Source organism: Notolabrus celidotus, chromosome 14 (assembly GCF_009762535.1).
Source record: "Notolabrus celidotus isolate fNotCel1 chromosome 14, fNotCel1.pri, whole genome shotgun sequence".
Taxonomy (NCBI): domain Eukaryota; kingdom Metazoa; phylum Chordata; class Actinopteri; order Labriformes; family Labridae; genus Notolabrus; species Notolabrus celidotus.
The window spans coordinates 19,239,010-19,255,405 of record NC_048285.1 but is presented as its reverse complement, the minus strand read 5'-3'; the positions used below and the strand labels follow the sequence as shown (position 1 = coordinate 19,255,405).

General features: G+C 42.9%; 1 protein-coding gene across 1 annotated transcript in view; it reads right to left on the bottom strand.

The window, feature by feature from the left end:
* Positions 1–16,396, bottom strand: part of LOC117824830 (Down syndrome cell adhesion molecule-like protein 1 homolog) — a 115,093-nt gene that overhangs the window by 26,461 nt on the left and 72,236 nt on the right. The window contains exons 4-13 of the mRNA XM_034700302.1: positions 15,791–15,937; positions 14,619–14,897; positions 13,254–13,529; positions 12,477–12,776; positions 9,065–9,207; positions 6,540–6,669; positions 4,665–4,943; positions 3,731–3,859; positions 3,464–3,643; positions 1,691–1,896 (exon numbers count right to left, since the gene is read on the bottom strand). Coding sequence (XP_034556193.1) covers positions 1,691–1,896; positions 3,464–3,643; positions 3,731–3,859; positions 4,665–4,943; positions 6,540–6,669; positions 9,065–9,207; positions 12,477–12,776; positions 13,254–13,529; positions 14,619–14,897; positions 15,791–15,937 — 2,069 coding nt within the window. The remainder of the gene's footprint in view (positions 1–1,690; positions 1,897–3,463; positions 3,644–3,730; positions 3,860–4,664; positions 4,944–6,539; positions 6,670–9,064; positions 9,208–12,476; positions 12,777–13,253; positions 13,530–14,618; positions 14,898–15,790; positions 15,938–16,396) is intronic.

The following is a 16,396-nucleotide window of genomic DNA, read 5'->3' as shown; positions in this document are numbered from 1 at the left end:
ATCCCTGTCACTTCAGCTGGAAAAATCTTATTCAAGAATGTTTAGCTTGTTCTTACAATGTATTCTTTAACCAGTGAGGTCTAAATTAGCATATTTGTGATACTTTTCCTCAATCTGGCACTCTGATAAACAATGTGAAAAGGATGTAGGATGTATTTTTTTAAATTACAATACTGCACACCCATGTACAGGACTGGGTGAGCAAAAAGGATGCCACAATCAACCTAATCAACACATTTTTGCAAACAGGCTTCTGTCCACATCAGACCAATTGGTTATCGGTGAGAAAATGAACTTCCTTTTACTTGATTCAGCTCCTCTTCAAATCACCAAGGTGCTGTGGTATCACTTGTGACAGCTGACCCTTTCTTGGAATCATCGACCAATACGACTGCATCACCAGGCTGCAAAGGTGTTTGCATGATCTCTAGATCTTCTACAATTTTGGCAAATGTATCACCTGAAGCGTCTCACTTTTTAAAGTTTTTTTTATTATTACTATTATTATTAAGCTATATTTGGGAACATTTTTGCCTTTATTGGATAGGACAGCTGAAGAGACAGGAAAAGTGGGGAGTAGAGAGTGGGGGAGGACAAGCAGCAAATGGTCGAGGCAGGGAGTAGAACCTGAGACCGTACAGGACTATAGCCTCTGTATATGGGGCGCACACTTAAACTGCTAGGCCACTTTTAAACGTTTTTTAAAGTTCATTTTTGGGGTTTTATGCCTTTACTGAGATGATATGATGGAAATAATGGATAGAGCAGGAAACTGTGAGAAAGAGTTGGGAATGACATGCAGTAGAGGGCCACAGGTTGAAATTAAACCAAGGCCGCCTGCTTCTTGGACTATAGCTATTTCATTTGAAATCTATTCAAACAGGAAAGCCTCATTTAGATTAAAATTGTCCTTAACAAGAGTGTCCTGTTCAAGATCGATGCAGCACATTGCAACATTTGGTGAGTGATTCAACAAATTGGCCAAACTGGCAACCTAGCATCTCACTTTTGCATGCAGGAGAGATTGAGTCAGCTTGCTTTGTGTTCAAAGTTATATGCAAATCTGACAGTTTAAAGATGAATATAATATTCTGAATTTGTTTAAAGTGATTACTGAACCCTCCTGTTCTGTTGTGGGTCATATTGACCCTTTTAAAAAGTCTATTTTAAGCAGTATATGCCTTCCAAACCAGCTGAATGCAGCATAAAAATCTGGGCAGCATGTGACAGAAGAGGTGTTGTGTTAATTTATCAACATCACTACATAAAAAAAATCAAAATTTCAAATAAAATAAATAAAAATCTATGTCATGTAAAACTATTGTATTTGTATTTAGGGCTTTCAAATGTACATTTAAAAATATGGATAATTTGAATATGCCCCGGGTCAAATTGACCCAGGAACATTATTGCTGTTCCACAGAAACGGACATAAATAGGAGGAGAACACTTTTTCTAAACATATGGATAAAGCTTAAATAAAAAATAACGCTGACTTGTATGATAACGCCTGATTTCAGCCCTATACTCACTACAACCAATAAAAACACTGCACAAGTTTGTGCTTTGTGCATTCTGAACATAAAAACAGAGCATGAGGGGAAATAGAATGTTTCCACTGAGTGAGAGCCATGAAGACATTTCTGTCCAACTTCATCATGCAGGTGTTCCTCCGCTGTATGCTTCTTACCCTGAGAGTCGACAACACCTCGTCCGTCTTCTCATTGGGACTCGTGGTGATGGAGTAGCGCGGGTTGCGGTCAGGGTCGATGACTGTGTCGCCTTTCTCCCAGCGGATGATGATGGGCCATTCACCCCTGGCTGTGCAGTTCAGCTCCTTCACGTGACCCTTCTTTGCCATGGTGGTGTTGGGGTGACTGGTGATCATTGCAGGGACTGGAAGGAGAAGGGGAAATGGAGTGTGAGATGAAGAGAAGGTGCGGAAAATGTGGGGTGAAGCAGGAAGGAACGGTGACATTTAACAGATTGTTATTAGAGAAAAGAAGAAGAGGGAGAAAGAAAGGGAAGAGTAAGTGGATAATAAGCAGGTTGAAAGGGAGAAGGTAGAGAGAGAGAGAGAGAGAGAGAGAGAGAGAGAGATAGAGAGAGAGAGAGAGAGAGAGGGGGAGAGGAGAAGGGCAGGAAAGCTGGCAGTTAAAAAGGTGGAGTTCAGAGTAGCCAAGTTCCACTGCAGCAGAGTAATGAAGAGCTATGGTCAATGAGGTAAAGTCAATAAACCTCCTCTCTCATTCTCCAATAGTTAACATTTGGGCCCAGGTGAATGAAAATGATACACTCTTCCTTTGGTGTGCACTCTTTACACAAGAAACACACACTATCTTCTTGGGCCAACACACGCACACACACGCGCGCACGCATGCACGCACACACACACACACACACACGCACACACACACACACACACACACACACACACACACACACACACACACACACACACACACACACACACACACACACACACACACACTACCGATCTGAGGAGGGCTCTGCTGTTTTGTTTTCATCACTTATTCATCCCACCCTCCCTCTTTTCCTCTTTTCCTTCGACTCCGCTGAGCGAAACAGACAGAATTGAGGGAGGCAGAGGAGAGGAACGGTTCAATCAATAACACTAACACCAGCAGGAGAGAGGGAGAGAGCTCGAGAGAGAGCGAGATCGAGAGGGCAGTCTTGTAATAGCAGAAACAAGTAGCTGTATTTGTGCGCTTCTTGTTTTACCTGTCTGTGTGCGAGTCAAAAGGTGTTCAAAAACAAAATACGTCTTCTGCAGGTGGAGCTGATTTGTAAGGGCATGGTGCCGCATTGCCCTCGAATAATGCCCCGCTTGATGTTGACACTCTGGTTTGTGTGTTTCCTCATGCATTTTCACATTGCATTACGCAGGGTGAAACTGACAGCAAGGGCAGGTTGAAGAGATCGATGGCAGATAATGATTAAGCTCAAAGTGTTTTTGATTGTCTGTAGACAGATCCCAAGAGTCAAAAGATCAATTGCTGAGTAGCTTGCTTTCTCACTGCTGATTACAGAGGCACACTCTCTCTCACACACACACACACACACACACACACACACACACACACACACACACACACACACACACACACACACACACACACACACACACACACACACACACACACACACACACATACATACACAGAACACAACACACACCCTTCTCCCTCTCACTGCTCTTTATTGTCTTGCTCTTATGCCCATGGTCACCTTTGCTCCACCAATTCATCACCGTGCACGTGTGTGAGTGCAGGGAGACTAGTGCGAGCTGCCTCATTGGTTTGACACACTTAGCGAGTATGTGTGCGCACTACAACTGATAAAGCAGGAGCAGCGGAGCGTCCCTGATGGCCTCAATGCAGTCATCTCTGCCATGAAGGAGTCGTACTCTGCTACATTAGCCCGTGTGAGTTTGTATACTCACTCTTCACGGTGAGGACCATGCTCTTGCTGATGTCTGAGCCCACGCCGTTGGAGGCCTGGCAGAGGTAGAAGCCGCGATCCTCCTCCAGGACGTGTCTGATGAGAAGAGAGCCGTTTGTCATGATCTGGATGCGGCCCGTCAGAGGCACAGGGTGGTACTGCTGCGGATTCCCAATACCCGCTGGACAGAAAGAAGAAGCGCATTAAGACGCATCGTACAGTAACTAATAATCAAGACATTTTGAGGACAAAAAGACTGCTCGTGTACCTAGTGCACCTTTGGCATGCTTCCACATGACCTTGGGAGGAGGGTATCCATCAACAGAGCAGTTCAGGATCCCCGCCTTCCCATAGATCCCATCCTGGTTGTTGGGTTGCACCACCCAACGAGGAGGCACTATAGGAGGAGGAGGAGAAGGAGTGTAAAGGAGCACGTCACTGGGACTAGTAATTCAGTTAAAACATCACCAGGTCCTTTGCAGTACCACTTAATGAATAGTGGTATACCAATGATACTCTATAGAAGAAGTATCAGGGTAAAGACGCAATGAGTGAAACTCCTGCAATCAAAATCTCTCCTGAGAGAAAGCATGAAGAAAAAATTGTTTAGGCAGAAGAACTGCAGATTTGACTTTCTGATGAGGGGACAAGCTCAAGTGTTTGGAAGACCAATGCCTGAATTCACTACAGTAACTTGAATTCTATAAACTTGATTTTTTAAGTTTTTAAAATGTGAATATAAGTGGATTAAAAACAATTTTTCCATCTGAAGTCAGGGATTAAGGTCTAGAGCGTAATAAAGTGAAAAACAAGTCAAAAACAAGTGCTTCATAGTTGTTCTTTGGTACACCCTTTTTATAAATTAAATTAGTTACTCCACATCAAGGCTGATACTACATGTGAGAGGCACAGAAAATACTATGGAGTTGGAAATTAGTGTTTTGACCCGGCAAGGACAGTCAACTGACAGAAGCTGTTAAGTTGCATTAATGAAAATAGAGGATCCAACATATTTTGCAGCATTCACCATGTCAAGGACTAAAAGTCAGGTAGTGTCAGCCTCTGCTGCAACATTTTTTAACACAGTTTTTTAATCCTTAAAATATTAAAGACTTGTTTAACTCCCAATACTAAATCACTGCAGAACCCCCCTGCATCCCTTTCCTTTAAATAGTCTAATTTCTAACTTCTTCCTCACTTACCTGTAACTGTGAGCTGTCTTTCTGTGCTGACAGTCGCAGCATCATTGCTCGCAATGCAGGTGTAGTTGCCATTGTGTTTGAGTGACACCTTGGAGATCTGCAGAGAGCTCATGAACTCCTTTGTGTCGATGGTGATGCCTGAGGAGGGCACGATCTCCTGCCCGTCCTTCCTCCACGTGATACGTATGGGCATGTCCCCAGACGACACCACGCAGGCGATGTACATCAATTTACCGATGGAAGTCGGGGGAAAGTCAAATGGCTGGATCAGTGGGGGAACTGAAAGAGGTAGAGAAGCAGAGGATGAAATACAGAGAAAGAGAAGAGTTAAAGTAAGCAGCTGGCAGAGCGTAAAGGGAGGAAGGGAGAGATAATAGAAATGCAGTAAAGACAAGAGGGAAAACAGTGAAATGAGATAAAAGAAGATGGGTAAGAGAGATAGAAGAGGTGGCTCAAGTGGGGGAAATACATGATGAAAAGGAGGGAGGAAAGGAAGAAGGCAAGGACAGGCAAGAGTGTGAAACAAAGGGTAGATAAAGAGAGAAGACAGAACACAGCATAAAGGGGGTGGAAATAAAGAAAAAAAAGATGAATGAAAACAGTTAGAGGGTTGTTTAAATGAGCGGGGTGAGTAAGAGGTGAGGACAGAGATTTGAGGCAGATATGAAAAAGAGAAGGACAGACAGATGAGAGATGTGAAGACACAGGGTGTATATGGTTAGACATACAGATTTGAAGGCTTGGGGTCATTGAAAGGATAAAGAGGGTGAGTGAAGGGAGGCGTGAGAAGAGAGAGAGGAAGGAGAGAAAAACCTGAAGTGAAGTATGAATCACTTTCACCTGACAGTCTGACAGGTAAACTAGGAGTTTAAGTTTTTATGTTTTGGTCTGATCTAAATCTGGACCTCCAAAGCTTCCATAGCAGCCTGACCACACTCTGCATCCGCCTGTACCCCCACCAACCCTTCCACTCCAGCCCCACCCTGCCCTGCTAAAGCCAGCCCATAATAGCTGCTCTAATTAGAGCCCCATCCGCAGGGGAGAGAACGGTGTTGCCATGGAGAGCGGCGGAGGTGATGGTGCTGGTTTGGAATAGGGGAGGAGGGAAGGATGGAGGTGGCGGTGGTGGTGATGGTGGGAGGGGGTTACAGCTGAGACATCTGGGGGATTTAATCCAGGCCTCGTTAAAATTCATCTAATTAAATCAGAGACATGACGAGCACACATTCATACAAGCACATACCTACACCCACACACTTCATCCGCACACGCACACATTCACGCAAAACACCACCAAGACCACAAATTTCACACATCTGCTAATGTCAAGTCTAAAAAAAATGCACGCACACAGCCCACGCTCACACCCGACAACTTCCTAAAACAAACATGTCAGGCTATCACTGCGGAGAGCAGAGCGAAATAACATACAAGGTGACATGCAGAATACATAAAGCACTCTTACACTGTCTTTCACACACATATGTGCACTTGTGTGGCATGCACACGCACACACAAATCTTACACAATAGCACTCCTGCTCTATGTAATTGCTGAGTGGTTGAGAGAGCGCACTAGGCCACTCCGCCCCTTAATCAGGGGTTATTAGAGGCAATGCATACAGCTTTCTTTTTCCTCTCCCTCTACTCTAAACCAGTCTTACTCAACCTCAATCGCTCTTACAGTCACCTTATTTTACATTCATAATTTTTTACAGAGCATTTTTTTAAACTATGATTAAGTACAAAAAACAGCTAGACTCATACACCACACAGCAAACATGAATGTGTGTCCCGCTGTACTATGTGTTTAAAGACAAGCCATCCCCAATATCAGTAAAACACAGACAAAGTTATCATTTTAAGTGAGACTGACCTTTGACAGTGACATAGACGGTCTGCGTGATGAACAGCTGTGGCTGGATGAGCACGCTGCAGACGTAGGCCCCCTCATCCAACCCTTTTTGAACATCGCTGAGCTTCAAAGTGCCGTTCTCAAACACCACCTGAACAGACAAAGTAGTGTTATAGACAGAGGTGACGCATGTTTGATATTCTTACTCATATGCAGTACTGTGAAAATCTAAAAGCTAAGAGAAAAAAACAGCCAACACTGATGCGTACAGACATCTTTCTGATTTGCTTTGTGCCTTCTCATGCGTCTATGCTGTTATTTTGACACAATGATGGATAAAGAAAGGAGTCAGCTGAGGTGGTTCGGGCATCTGATAAGGATGCCTCCCGGACGCCTCCCTTTAGAGGTGTTCCGGGCACGTCCAACTGGGAGAAGGCCCCGGGGTAGACCCAGAACACGGTGGAGGGATTATATCTCCCGCCTGGTCTGGGAACGCCTCGGGATTCCCCAGGAGGAGCTGGAAAGTGTCGCCGGGGAGAGGGATGTCTGGGTCAATTTGCTTGGACTGCTACCCCCGCGACCCGACCCCGGATAAGCGGAAGAAAATGGATGGATGGATGGATGGATAAAGCAAAGGAATGTACAATAAAATAAAAGGTGGCTCTGTTCACACCAAGGTGACATCTGTGAAGCAAATAGATAGGCCATTCCCAAATTGATTCCCAGGCCTCTAAAGGCACAGATTAACAATGGGCAACAATAAAATGGGAGTTAATGTTGAGTTTGATATGCATTTTTATCCGTGCTAAAAAAAGTGTTGAAAAGACCAGATGATCATCTCAAAAGCAGTAATTTAATATTCAAAATGTACTGACAACCCTTAAAAAAAATCATATTGTATAAAGAATGTTCAGTGTTTATAGAGGATCCTTTTTATGTCCACAATTTATGCATATAAATGGTAATGGTAAATGGACTTGTACTTATATAGCGCTTTTCTAGTCTTCCTGACCACTCAAAGCGCTTTTACACTACTCGTCACATTCACCCATTCATGCCCATTCATTCACTGATGGTAGAGGCTGCTACAGTAAGGGACCATCAGTGTTAGCTAATCTCATTCGTACACATTCACACACCTCTGAACAACAGAGGGAGCAATTCAGGGTTCAGTGTCTTGCTCAAGGACACTTCGGCATGTGACTGCCGGAGCTGGGATCGAACCGCCAACCTTCCAGTTGATAGACGACCGACTCTACCCACTGAGTCACAGCCGACCCATATAGTGTTAGAGTAAGAATAAGTCAAAATAAGTGAAAATTACAACACAGGAAACTAAAAATATCTTAGACAGTAGAGAAAAGTCTCCCTATGCAGGTCAATCAGGATCAAGCTGCCATTATAACTACATTGTAATAGGCTGTCGTCAAATAACTTCAGGAGACTTTTAACATTATCTCGTTTGCCAACAAAAATAAAATACAGTCTGGCAGTCTTGCTGGATTATGGGATCACTTCAAACCCTTCCACCTGTATGGGGTTAATAGACAGGGATGCCTGGCTTGTCCTGCTCTTTTCATACTTGCTATTTAGCCATTTGCTGAGGCCATAAGGAGCAATCCTAAAATTAGTATATCAGTGTTGCAACTACCTGGAGCTTAAGTCACACTTAAAAATACCCGTTTAGGACAGATCCAGACTTAGATGGGAAAAAGACTGGGAGATTTATGTGGATATGGACCTTCTGGGCAGCTTTTACAGAAATGGTGTCAAGTCTTTTTCAAACTCTAGGTAAAGATTGATGCTGTTTAACTTTCAATAGCTTTCCATGACCCCACATTAACTGCACATATACATCCCAAACACACTGTAGTTTTGTTTCAGATGTGGCTCAGAGGAAGGAAGTGCCTGACACTGCTCTAAACTTTAGATATTCTGGCTGAGAGGATGTGTAAGTATCTTAAGCATTCATGACGTAGTCTTTCCAGATGACCCAGAAATGTATTTGCTTGGTAACTTGGCAAACAAATATAGGTAGGTACTGGCAAAATATATTTGTTTTTGCTGATGTCATTATCATATATCTACCAAACCCTGAGAGCTCCCTTTCCCATTTACAGAATGTTAGCATTTATATTAGCCTTTCTCTCTCTCTGAAATGAATAACTGTGTTCCTTAACAGAAATAAAGACTGCTTGAATAATACAAGTAAAACATTTTATATGATATGGCAACCTGGATTATATGAAAAATCTCCCATCTCAGATGATTGGCTGTTCTATAATTATAGCTGTATTAAGAATGTGATGACTATGCCAACCCTGAGGTGAGGGGTTCAACTTGTGTCTCATACTGTCTAGTTCTGTAATTCTGTCTTGGTTTTTTTGTACTTCATGTCCGACTTATATCAATTTGGATCAATTTACTGTCAGTCTAATCAAAATAGCAAAATAAATCACAATGCAAATAAAACAATATACAAATAAGAAAAGTTCTGGTAGTTTTATAGTGTACTCTAGCAGACATGCAGAAATCTTGAACTCCACCTGGCGATGGTTGTCAGGCAGCAGAAGCCCCTCCTTGTACCAGTTGATTGAGTAATAAGGATATCCAATCACACGGCAATTTATAAAAGTGTTTCTTCCTGCTACTGCAGTGATGTTCTTCATTGGCCGGATCCTTGGGGGACCTGATAGATAGGGAGAGAAAGAAAAAGAGAAAAGAGGGACATGGGAAGAAGAACAGAGATGGAGAGAAAGAAAGTTGACCAGAAGAAGAGAGAGGGCAAAAAAAAAGTATCATTAGCTGACGGTGTCAGGAGCAGATTTTGGAATTTTAGGAATTAAGTGGGAGGGATGATAGGGAGGGGATTTGGGGTAAGGGGAGAGACAGAAGGGAATTAAGGAAATAGAGGTATAGAAAGAGAGATAGAATCTGTATAGTATATTATGTTAAATTAATTAATTGAAAATTGATTAAACGTAACTGATATTCAAACTGATATTTAATGTATCTCACTCAATTTCTCCTGTATTCCAAAAATAGCGATTAACAGAGAGAGAGAGATTGAGTGAGTGGATGAGATTACCTCCACTCGCACTTTACTTTATTTCTTACTTATTTTGTACTTGATAGCTTACTTAGCAGTAGCATGTATAAATGCTTAAATAAGCCTTATAGTTAACATGAAATCAATATAATGCTGTGCCTTCATATAAATTAACTTGAATTTTTATCGATAAATTGCCCCTGACTGTTTTAGAGTTAGGATATTTGTCATGGTCACTTTTGTTTGTCATGCTACAGCACCTGCATAATCCTATGCTTTATTGCAGCACCCCACTGCAGAACTGATCGGCTTCAGTAAACCAGAGCATTGATGTTTTGGTCTGTGGTGAAATATCTGCGTTGTTGCTCATGTATTATGACCATAGACAGTATAATAAAATGGACACCTAAAATGTTCACTGACTGTGAAGCCAAAAGATTTAGAGCTCCCCCTGCTGACTAAATGCAGTATAGGACATAAACCCTGCCTCCTCCATCATAACAGATGGAACAAAGGTCAAATAATAAAATGTCAAATGCACTTTATTCAAACGTGGTTTCGGTCACTTTAGTTAGTTCTTATTATTCATATTTATGTCCAAATTTCTGAGAAGTTTATTTCTAATTAGTTATGTGGTGTTCAAAAGTTGATTGACTGGCAGCTCTGTTGACTAATGCAGGCTCCTGCAGCTTTCTGTACTGGATTAGCAAAGATGAGAAGGAACAGCAGAAAAAACACAACAAATGCTAACACAAGAGTCACTGAACTTTCCATAGCCATGAGTGTCTGCTTCAAACCAACACAAGAATCTGTTCTGCTGAGGACTATACAAACCTAAAGGTTCTTTGTTTTATCTGTAAGTTTAATGCCTGTTTTTGGAAGTGGAAAGGGTGTGATCCTGTAACTCTGCTAGCCAGGTCGCTTCTGCGCATGCCTTGGCTGCACCAGCGTGGTATGTCAGTGCTTCTTGAACTGTTTTTTTTTTTGGCTTCACATCTCACATGGGCAAAAATCAAGACCTGTTGTCCATTCTATATACCGACCAGTGATGATGACCAATGAAGATTACAGCCAAATTGGTGGGAACATTTTGAAGACTGATACTGATAATTACAAATGGCCAAAAGTTATATTTTTAAGCTGAAATAATAACAGATCTTGTCGTTGTAGGCTGTGCACCAGTAAGACCATGCATAGGGGATTAGAGGGTTGCTTTATTAAACAAAAAACTTCAGTGAAGAACAACATTATTCATAACTACTGTTTTTCTGCATCTAATCTTCCATTAAGAAATATTTTACATTAGCAAATGTTAGAAAACATAAAACCCTTCACTGTTTTATATCACTCATATGCCCATATTGCCCCCCTTTCATCAACAACCAGTTATATTGATCTGGCTTCAAGAATTATAACAATCTATGTCAGTGTGTTGTCACCTGTGCAAAGGTTATTCCACCAGCGCTGAAGACGCACCAGGCAATAGGTAAAAATAACTGAAAGCAGAATGTGCATGATGTACTGATTCATGACAAAGATGAAGCTTGACTGCTTCAATATGTTGGTCATGTATCATAGTCAGAAGACAGAGACTGAACGCTGTGAGCCAGCAGACAGACAGACAGACACAAACTGTGTGTTAGATTGCTAGAAAAAAAATTGGGAGCTATCACTCAATCATCCGTCACTTCTTCTCTGACCTTCTCACCGCTGTTCGTCTTGTATCTTTGTTTTTGTCTCTCCTTCCAGCCCTCCTACCCCCTCTTCTCTCTCTCCTCCCTTTCTCAGTGTGCGCTGAGCTTTGAAGTTCTGACGAGTGAAAGATGTATTATTCAGCAGCACCGCCGCACAGACACACACATACAGACACGCACGCAGCCACACACAAACACATATACAGTATGCACGTGCATCCTGTGGCTGTTGGCCACAAACTGAATGGGATGAGTTAAGTGTATCACATTTCAGTGAGTGGGTAAAAATACTAGTGTGTTACTGCTTTTTCATGTGTGGTTATGCATGAGTGTGAGTGTGTGTGTGTGTGGGGTTGACGGTGTGTGTGTATTGGCTGTATTTGTGTCAGTTTGTGCTGCATGTAGGGCTGAAGCTTTCTGGCAACAGTGCTCATTCTCACTCCAATGATCATTCTGGCATGTCTCCTTAGAGCAGACTCACATGTCACAACTACACAACTCACCAAAGGACAGAGAGAGAGAGAGAGAGAGAGAGAGAGAGAGAGAGAGAGAGAGAGAGAGAGATACAGCCCTGTCCATCGGTGTCACTCCTCATCCTTGTAGTCTCAGACGACAGTGACATCACCAGTCCTGTCACCAGAGTTCACCATCACTCTGCCATCAGACACTGGCACTCCTCTCCTCTTGATTCCTCTTCTCTCATTTCATCTATTCTCTCTGTTCTCCAGCCATCTGTTTCTCTCTTTTCTAGAGTTTCTTCTTCCTCCATTTGTCTCACGTTCCCTTAATCTCATGTCCTCTCCTTGAGTCACTTTAACTCTCCATATGTTTAGCTACAATCTCTCCAATTTTCAGCATTTTGTCTGCCTTTAAGAGCATAAAGGTGCTTGCTTTGTAGTGAGATAACAGTAAAGTTAAAATAAAGTGACAGACTGTGAGAGAGAAGGACAGAATGAGGCAGAGGACACTGACTAAAGGAGCTGCTGGAAGAACGAAACGCTGATCGCTTTGTACAAAGGTGTTAAGACTGACAAAAAAAAGTAAAACAGGATAAAAAGTAAAAGAGAGTGTGTAGTAACACACACAAACACACACACAGATAGAAGTAGAGATAAAGAGGGGTTGAGGATAGGATATGGGTCAGGGTAGAGGTAGGGGTAGGGGTCAGGCTATGAGAAGCCTCTGTATGACTGATATTGAAAAGTAGACAGGCACCTCTTACGTTTATGCGCGCTTGGTACTCGGCGCTACCGGCCGAGTTTCGTGCGGCGCACCGATACACTCCTCCGTCCCGAATCTGCGGGCTGCTGACGTTGACGTGGCTCACGGTGCTTCCGTCAGAGAGCGTGTACTGGCTGGCTCGGACGCGGGACAGGTCCCGGGCAACGGGCTCGTCGTCCAAGGTCCAGGTGATGGTGGGTGGAGGGGCACCTTTGGCAGCACACATGAGGGAAAACGGCTCACCTGGGACCACAACCCTCTCGCTGAAGGAGGCGACAATACGAGGCGTACCATCTGAGAAACAATCACAAGGAGAAAGGTGTGAGATGTGATTTGAGAAGTCATAAGTAAGGGCACATTATGCTGGGTTTGATTCAAGGATTGGAAGAAAGTGGGTGATGGTGAAAAGGAGGGGAAAGGATTAAAGATTTAAAGAAGAGGCTGGAACTTATTTGAGGAAAAGAAGCAGATCAATATAGAAATAAACACAAGATACTTGTGCCCTAATGAAAAGGACAAGCTCTCAGTTTAAAAGACTAAATAGATATACTGGTAAGAAAACACAACTGCACATATGAAGATGAAGCGTAGTATGACATAGCTTCCAGCTTTCTTGGCGGATGTAAATATGTAATGAAAACCATGTATAATTAGCCTAATTTAGCATAAAACAAGCATCCAGTAATTCTGACAGCAGCATAATAACCCTGGACAGTTCTCATTACACCGTCATTCAAGCACACCAACATGAGGATCCCTTTCTGTCCTCACCTTCCAGCAGTATGATGGAGAAGTCCTGGGCGGTCTGACCCTTGCGCGTGGCAAAACACTGGTACGCGCCTGAGTGTCTCTTTTGTGCAGCAGAGATGAACAACGTCTCATTGTGAGCCCCCTGAATGGAAAAGTGCTGATCAGGCAGGACGGATTCTGTGTTGCGGTACCAAGACACAGTAAAGTGTGGGGAACCCTGGACAGCACAGGATAGGATGACTGTACTGCTGATCCCTGTCTTCAGGTTCTTTGGAGACAGGGTTACCCGCAGCGGCTCTGCAGGAAAAATAGGGATACAAAAAAGAGGAGGAGAAGACGATTAAAATGTGTCTCAAGCTGTCTCATTCACACTTAGCAACATAAATATTGAAGGTACAATAGCTGGTATGTATGCAGGCTGAACAACTGTAATTTCATTTTTTTGGTTTGGTATGAGTGTGCGGTCCATTTGTGTGTCAATTTTTCAGCCATCACTCTCATGTGTGTGTGAGTGTGTGTGTGAGTGTGTGTGTGAGTGTGTGTGTGTGTGTGTGTGTGCCAGGCAATGAGGAAAAACCAAGACAGACAGACAGAAAGGGGAGAAAATGTCACTGAGCAATAAAGCAGCTGGTGTTAAGAGCTGGAGGCTGCTGAATGTGTTCAAGCCTGTGTGTCTGTGTGTGAGGGAATGACAGTGCATGTGTAAGACTTCCTTCACGGGCAATAAGTGCATGTACTGTAAGTGTGTAGAAAATATGTGTGTGTGTGTGTGTGTGTGTGTGTGTGTGTGTGTGTGTGTGTGTGTGTGTGTGTGTGTGTGCCACCTTCTATGCCCTGTCAAAGGAGATTTGTTAGATGTGCAGTGATGTGCCCCGTGGCCAGTCTACCCAGTGTCCACTAACTTCACCCTTTACCCAGCCACACTCAAATCCCACCTCCTCACTACACCTCCTCCACTTCCCCACTGTTTTTTTCTATGCACATCTCCTCCCTCTATCTCTTTTAATTATATGCACAACATAATAAATGTATCCTTTTGTCCCTCCCTCTCTCAGGTTTTCTGTAAATGGAGTGACAGAGCCTGCATGGTCACTGCTCTGCTCTGTCAGAGCAGGGGCACTAACCGTCCTTAAAGATCAAAATCATGCTCGGTCAAGAAGAGGGTTGGCTGAGAGGTGCAGGGAGGACATGTAGGAAGCAAGGGGCCACGGCACGTCCAACAGAGCTTAAACAATGTCTCTACAGCTCTTGTCCATGACCTGGCTTCACATTTATTACCTCTGTCCATCTCATTGCTCAGCTCCATCTGTAGTTGTCAGTTTGATGCGTGGAGGTCGGGAGAGCTGTTTTACTAATCTACTACACTCTCCTCAGTTCTTCACCCACCTATGACGTTGAGGTGACCTGTCACCTCTTTGGAGCCGAAGCTGTTGGTGACCTCACAGATGTAGTTGCCGCTGTCCTCCAGCCTCAGGTCTGAAATGGTAAGGCCGGTGATGCGCCGCGTCCAGCGGGAATCTGCCGGTAATGGCCGACCGTCCTTCAGCCATCTGATGGTGGGGTTTGGGTACCCAGAGGCGACGCAGGGCAGCTCCACGCTGTGTCCCACCTGCACCTCACCGGACTGGAAACTGTCCAGGACTGACGGGGTGGACTCCGTAGGGTCTGTAGACGAAGCAAGTCACAGGGGTTAGACATCATAAACTCACTTTAACAGTTTTTCTTGCCAAAAGCTGTAAAATGAGATTCCAATTCAAAAGCTTCTTCAGCTGGAATTGATGATGAAACAATTTTACTGAATTATTACAACATAATTTGATCCAGTCTTGGTGCAACACATTAATAAACAATTACAACAGTCTTAGAGATGCATTAAACCAAAGTGTTATATATATATGTCAGTATATTCATATCAAGAAAAATCTGATTTGTTGAGTTAATGTAGATCCATTCTGAGATACAGTAAAAATGATTGCTAGCACACGGCTAGCTTAGTTTGCTCAATGACTGGAAACAGCAAGCTTGTTTCTTGAAATTATTTAAATTTTTGTAGCCCCCATTTGGCTCACACTTTATTTCTTATTTTCTTTTATGCTATATGAAGCTGAAGTTTAAAAACAACGTAATGTGGTTTCACAGCAACTTCCTGATTCTTCTGGTTAGCTTGGGACCTCTCAATAACAACAAAGGAGGAATGGGAGCTGGACTTAACTAAGAAACAGCTGTGTAACACTGGGATGTGTTCTTTTACACTTTTGTGAAGTTATTTATTTTTAAGCAAAATTAATACAGCAGGCTTAAAAACAAGTTGAGAGGTGCTCGCCAACAGGAAGTGTTTCCTGAGACAGAGTTAAGCGAGCTGTTTCCCTCTGTATCTAGTCTTTCTGCTAGGCTAACTGTCTCCCTGCCTCCATTTACTTTGAAAAGAAAGCAAAAAAAGTGTGTTAAGCAGCTCATTGGAAACAAAAACATCAAACTGGTGTACAGTTATCCCATAAATAACAAATATATATACTGTATATTTAAGTAAAAAGGAAGTGTAGTAACTTGTTGCTTACCCATAACAGAGAGCCGTGCTCCATTACTCTGGCGAGTCTCTCCACTGTACTTGTGCTTTGTGATGCAGCGGTAGGTGGACAGAGCATCTTCCTTCTGCACCTCTGAGATATACAGAGCGCCAAATGAGGTCAGGAAGAAACGGTTACCTGAGGAGGACAGCAGAGAGGGAGCAGGAAAATGAGGGGAGAGGAATATGTTAGGTTAGTATTTGAGTAGCAAATAAGCATCCATAACAAAGGCATATCATTTTCATGTAAAATACTGAGTCCTTCAGATGTTCTGTATTTGCTTTGGGTAGGGTTCATGTCAGTTTCAGAATCTCATACTCATTTTTGAGTTATTTAATCGACTGATTTTGCGACTTTTAGAAACAGAAATAGCACAAAGTTTCCTCTTTAAAATTACAAGGTGTGGAACGAAGTCACAAATCAAGCCCTAGCTTAAATATTTGACTCTGGGGGTTTTACACCAACAGACTTCACTGCTCTTGTAGCTTACGTTGCCTATATTAAACTTTTAAAGAAGATTTTCACATTCATTTTCAAGTTTAATTCAATATTATGAATGCTCTAAGACAACATTTGTAAAGGCTCTTATTCAATGCG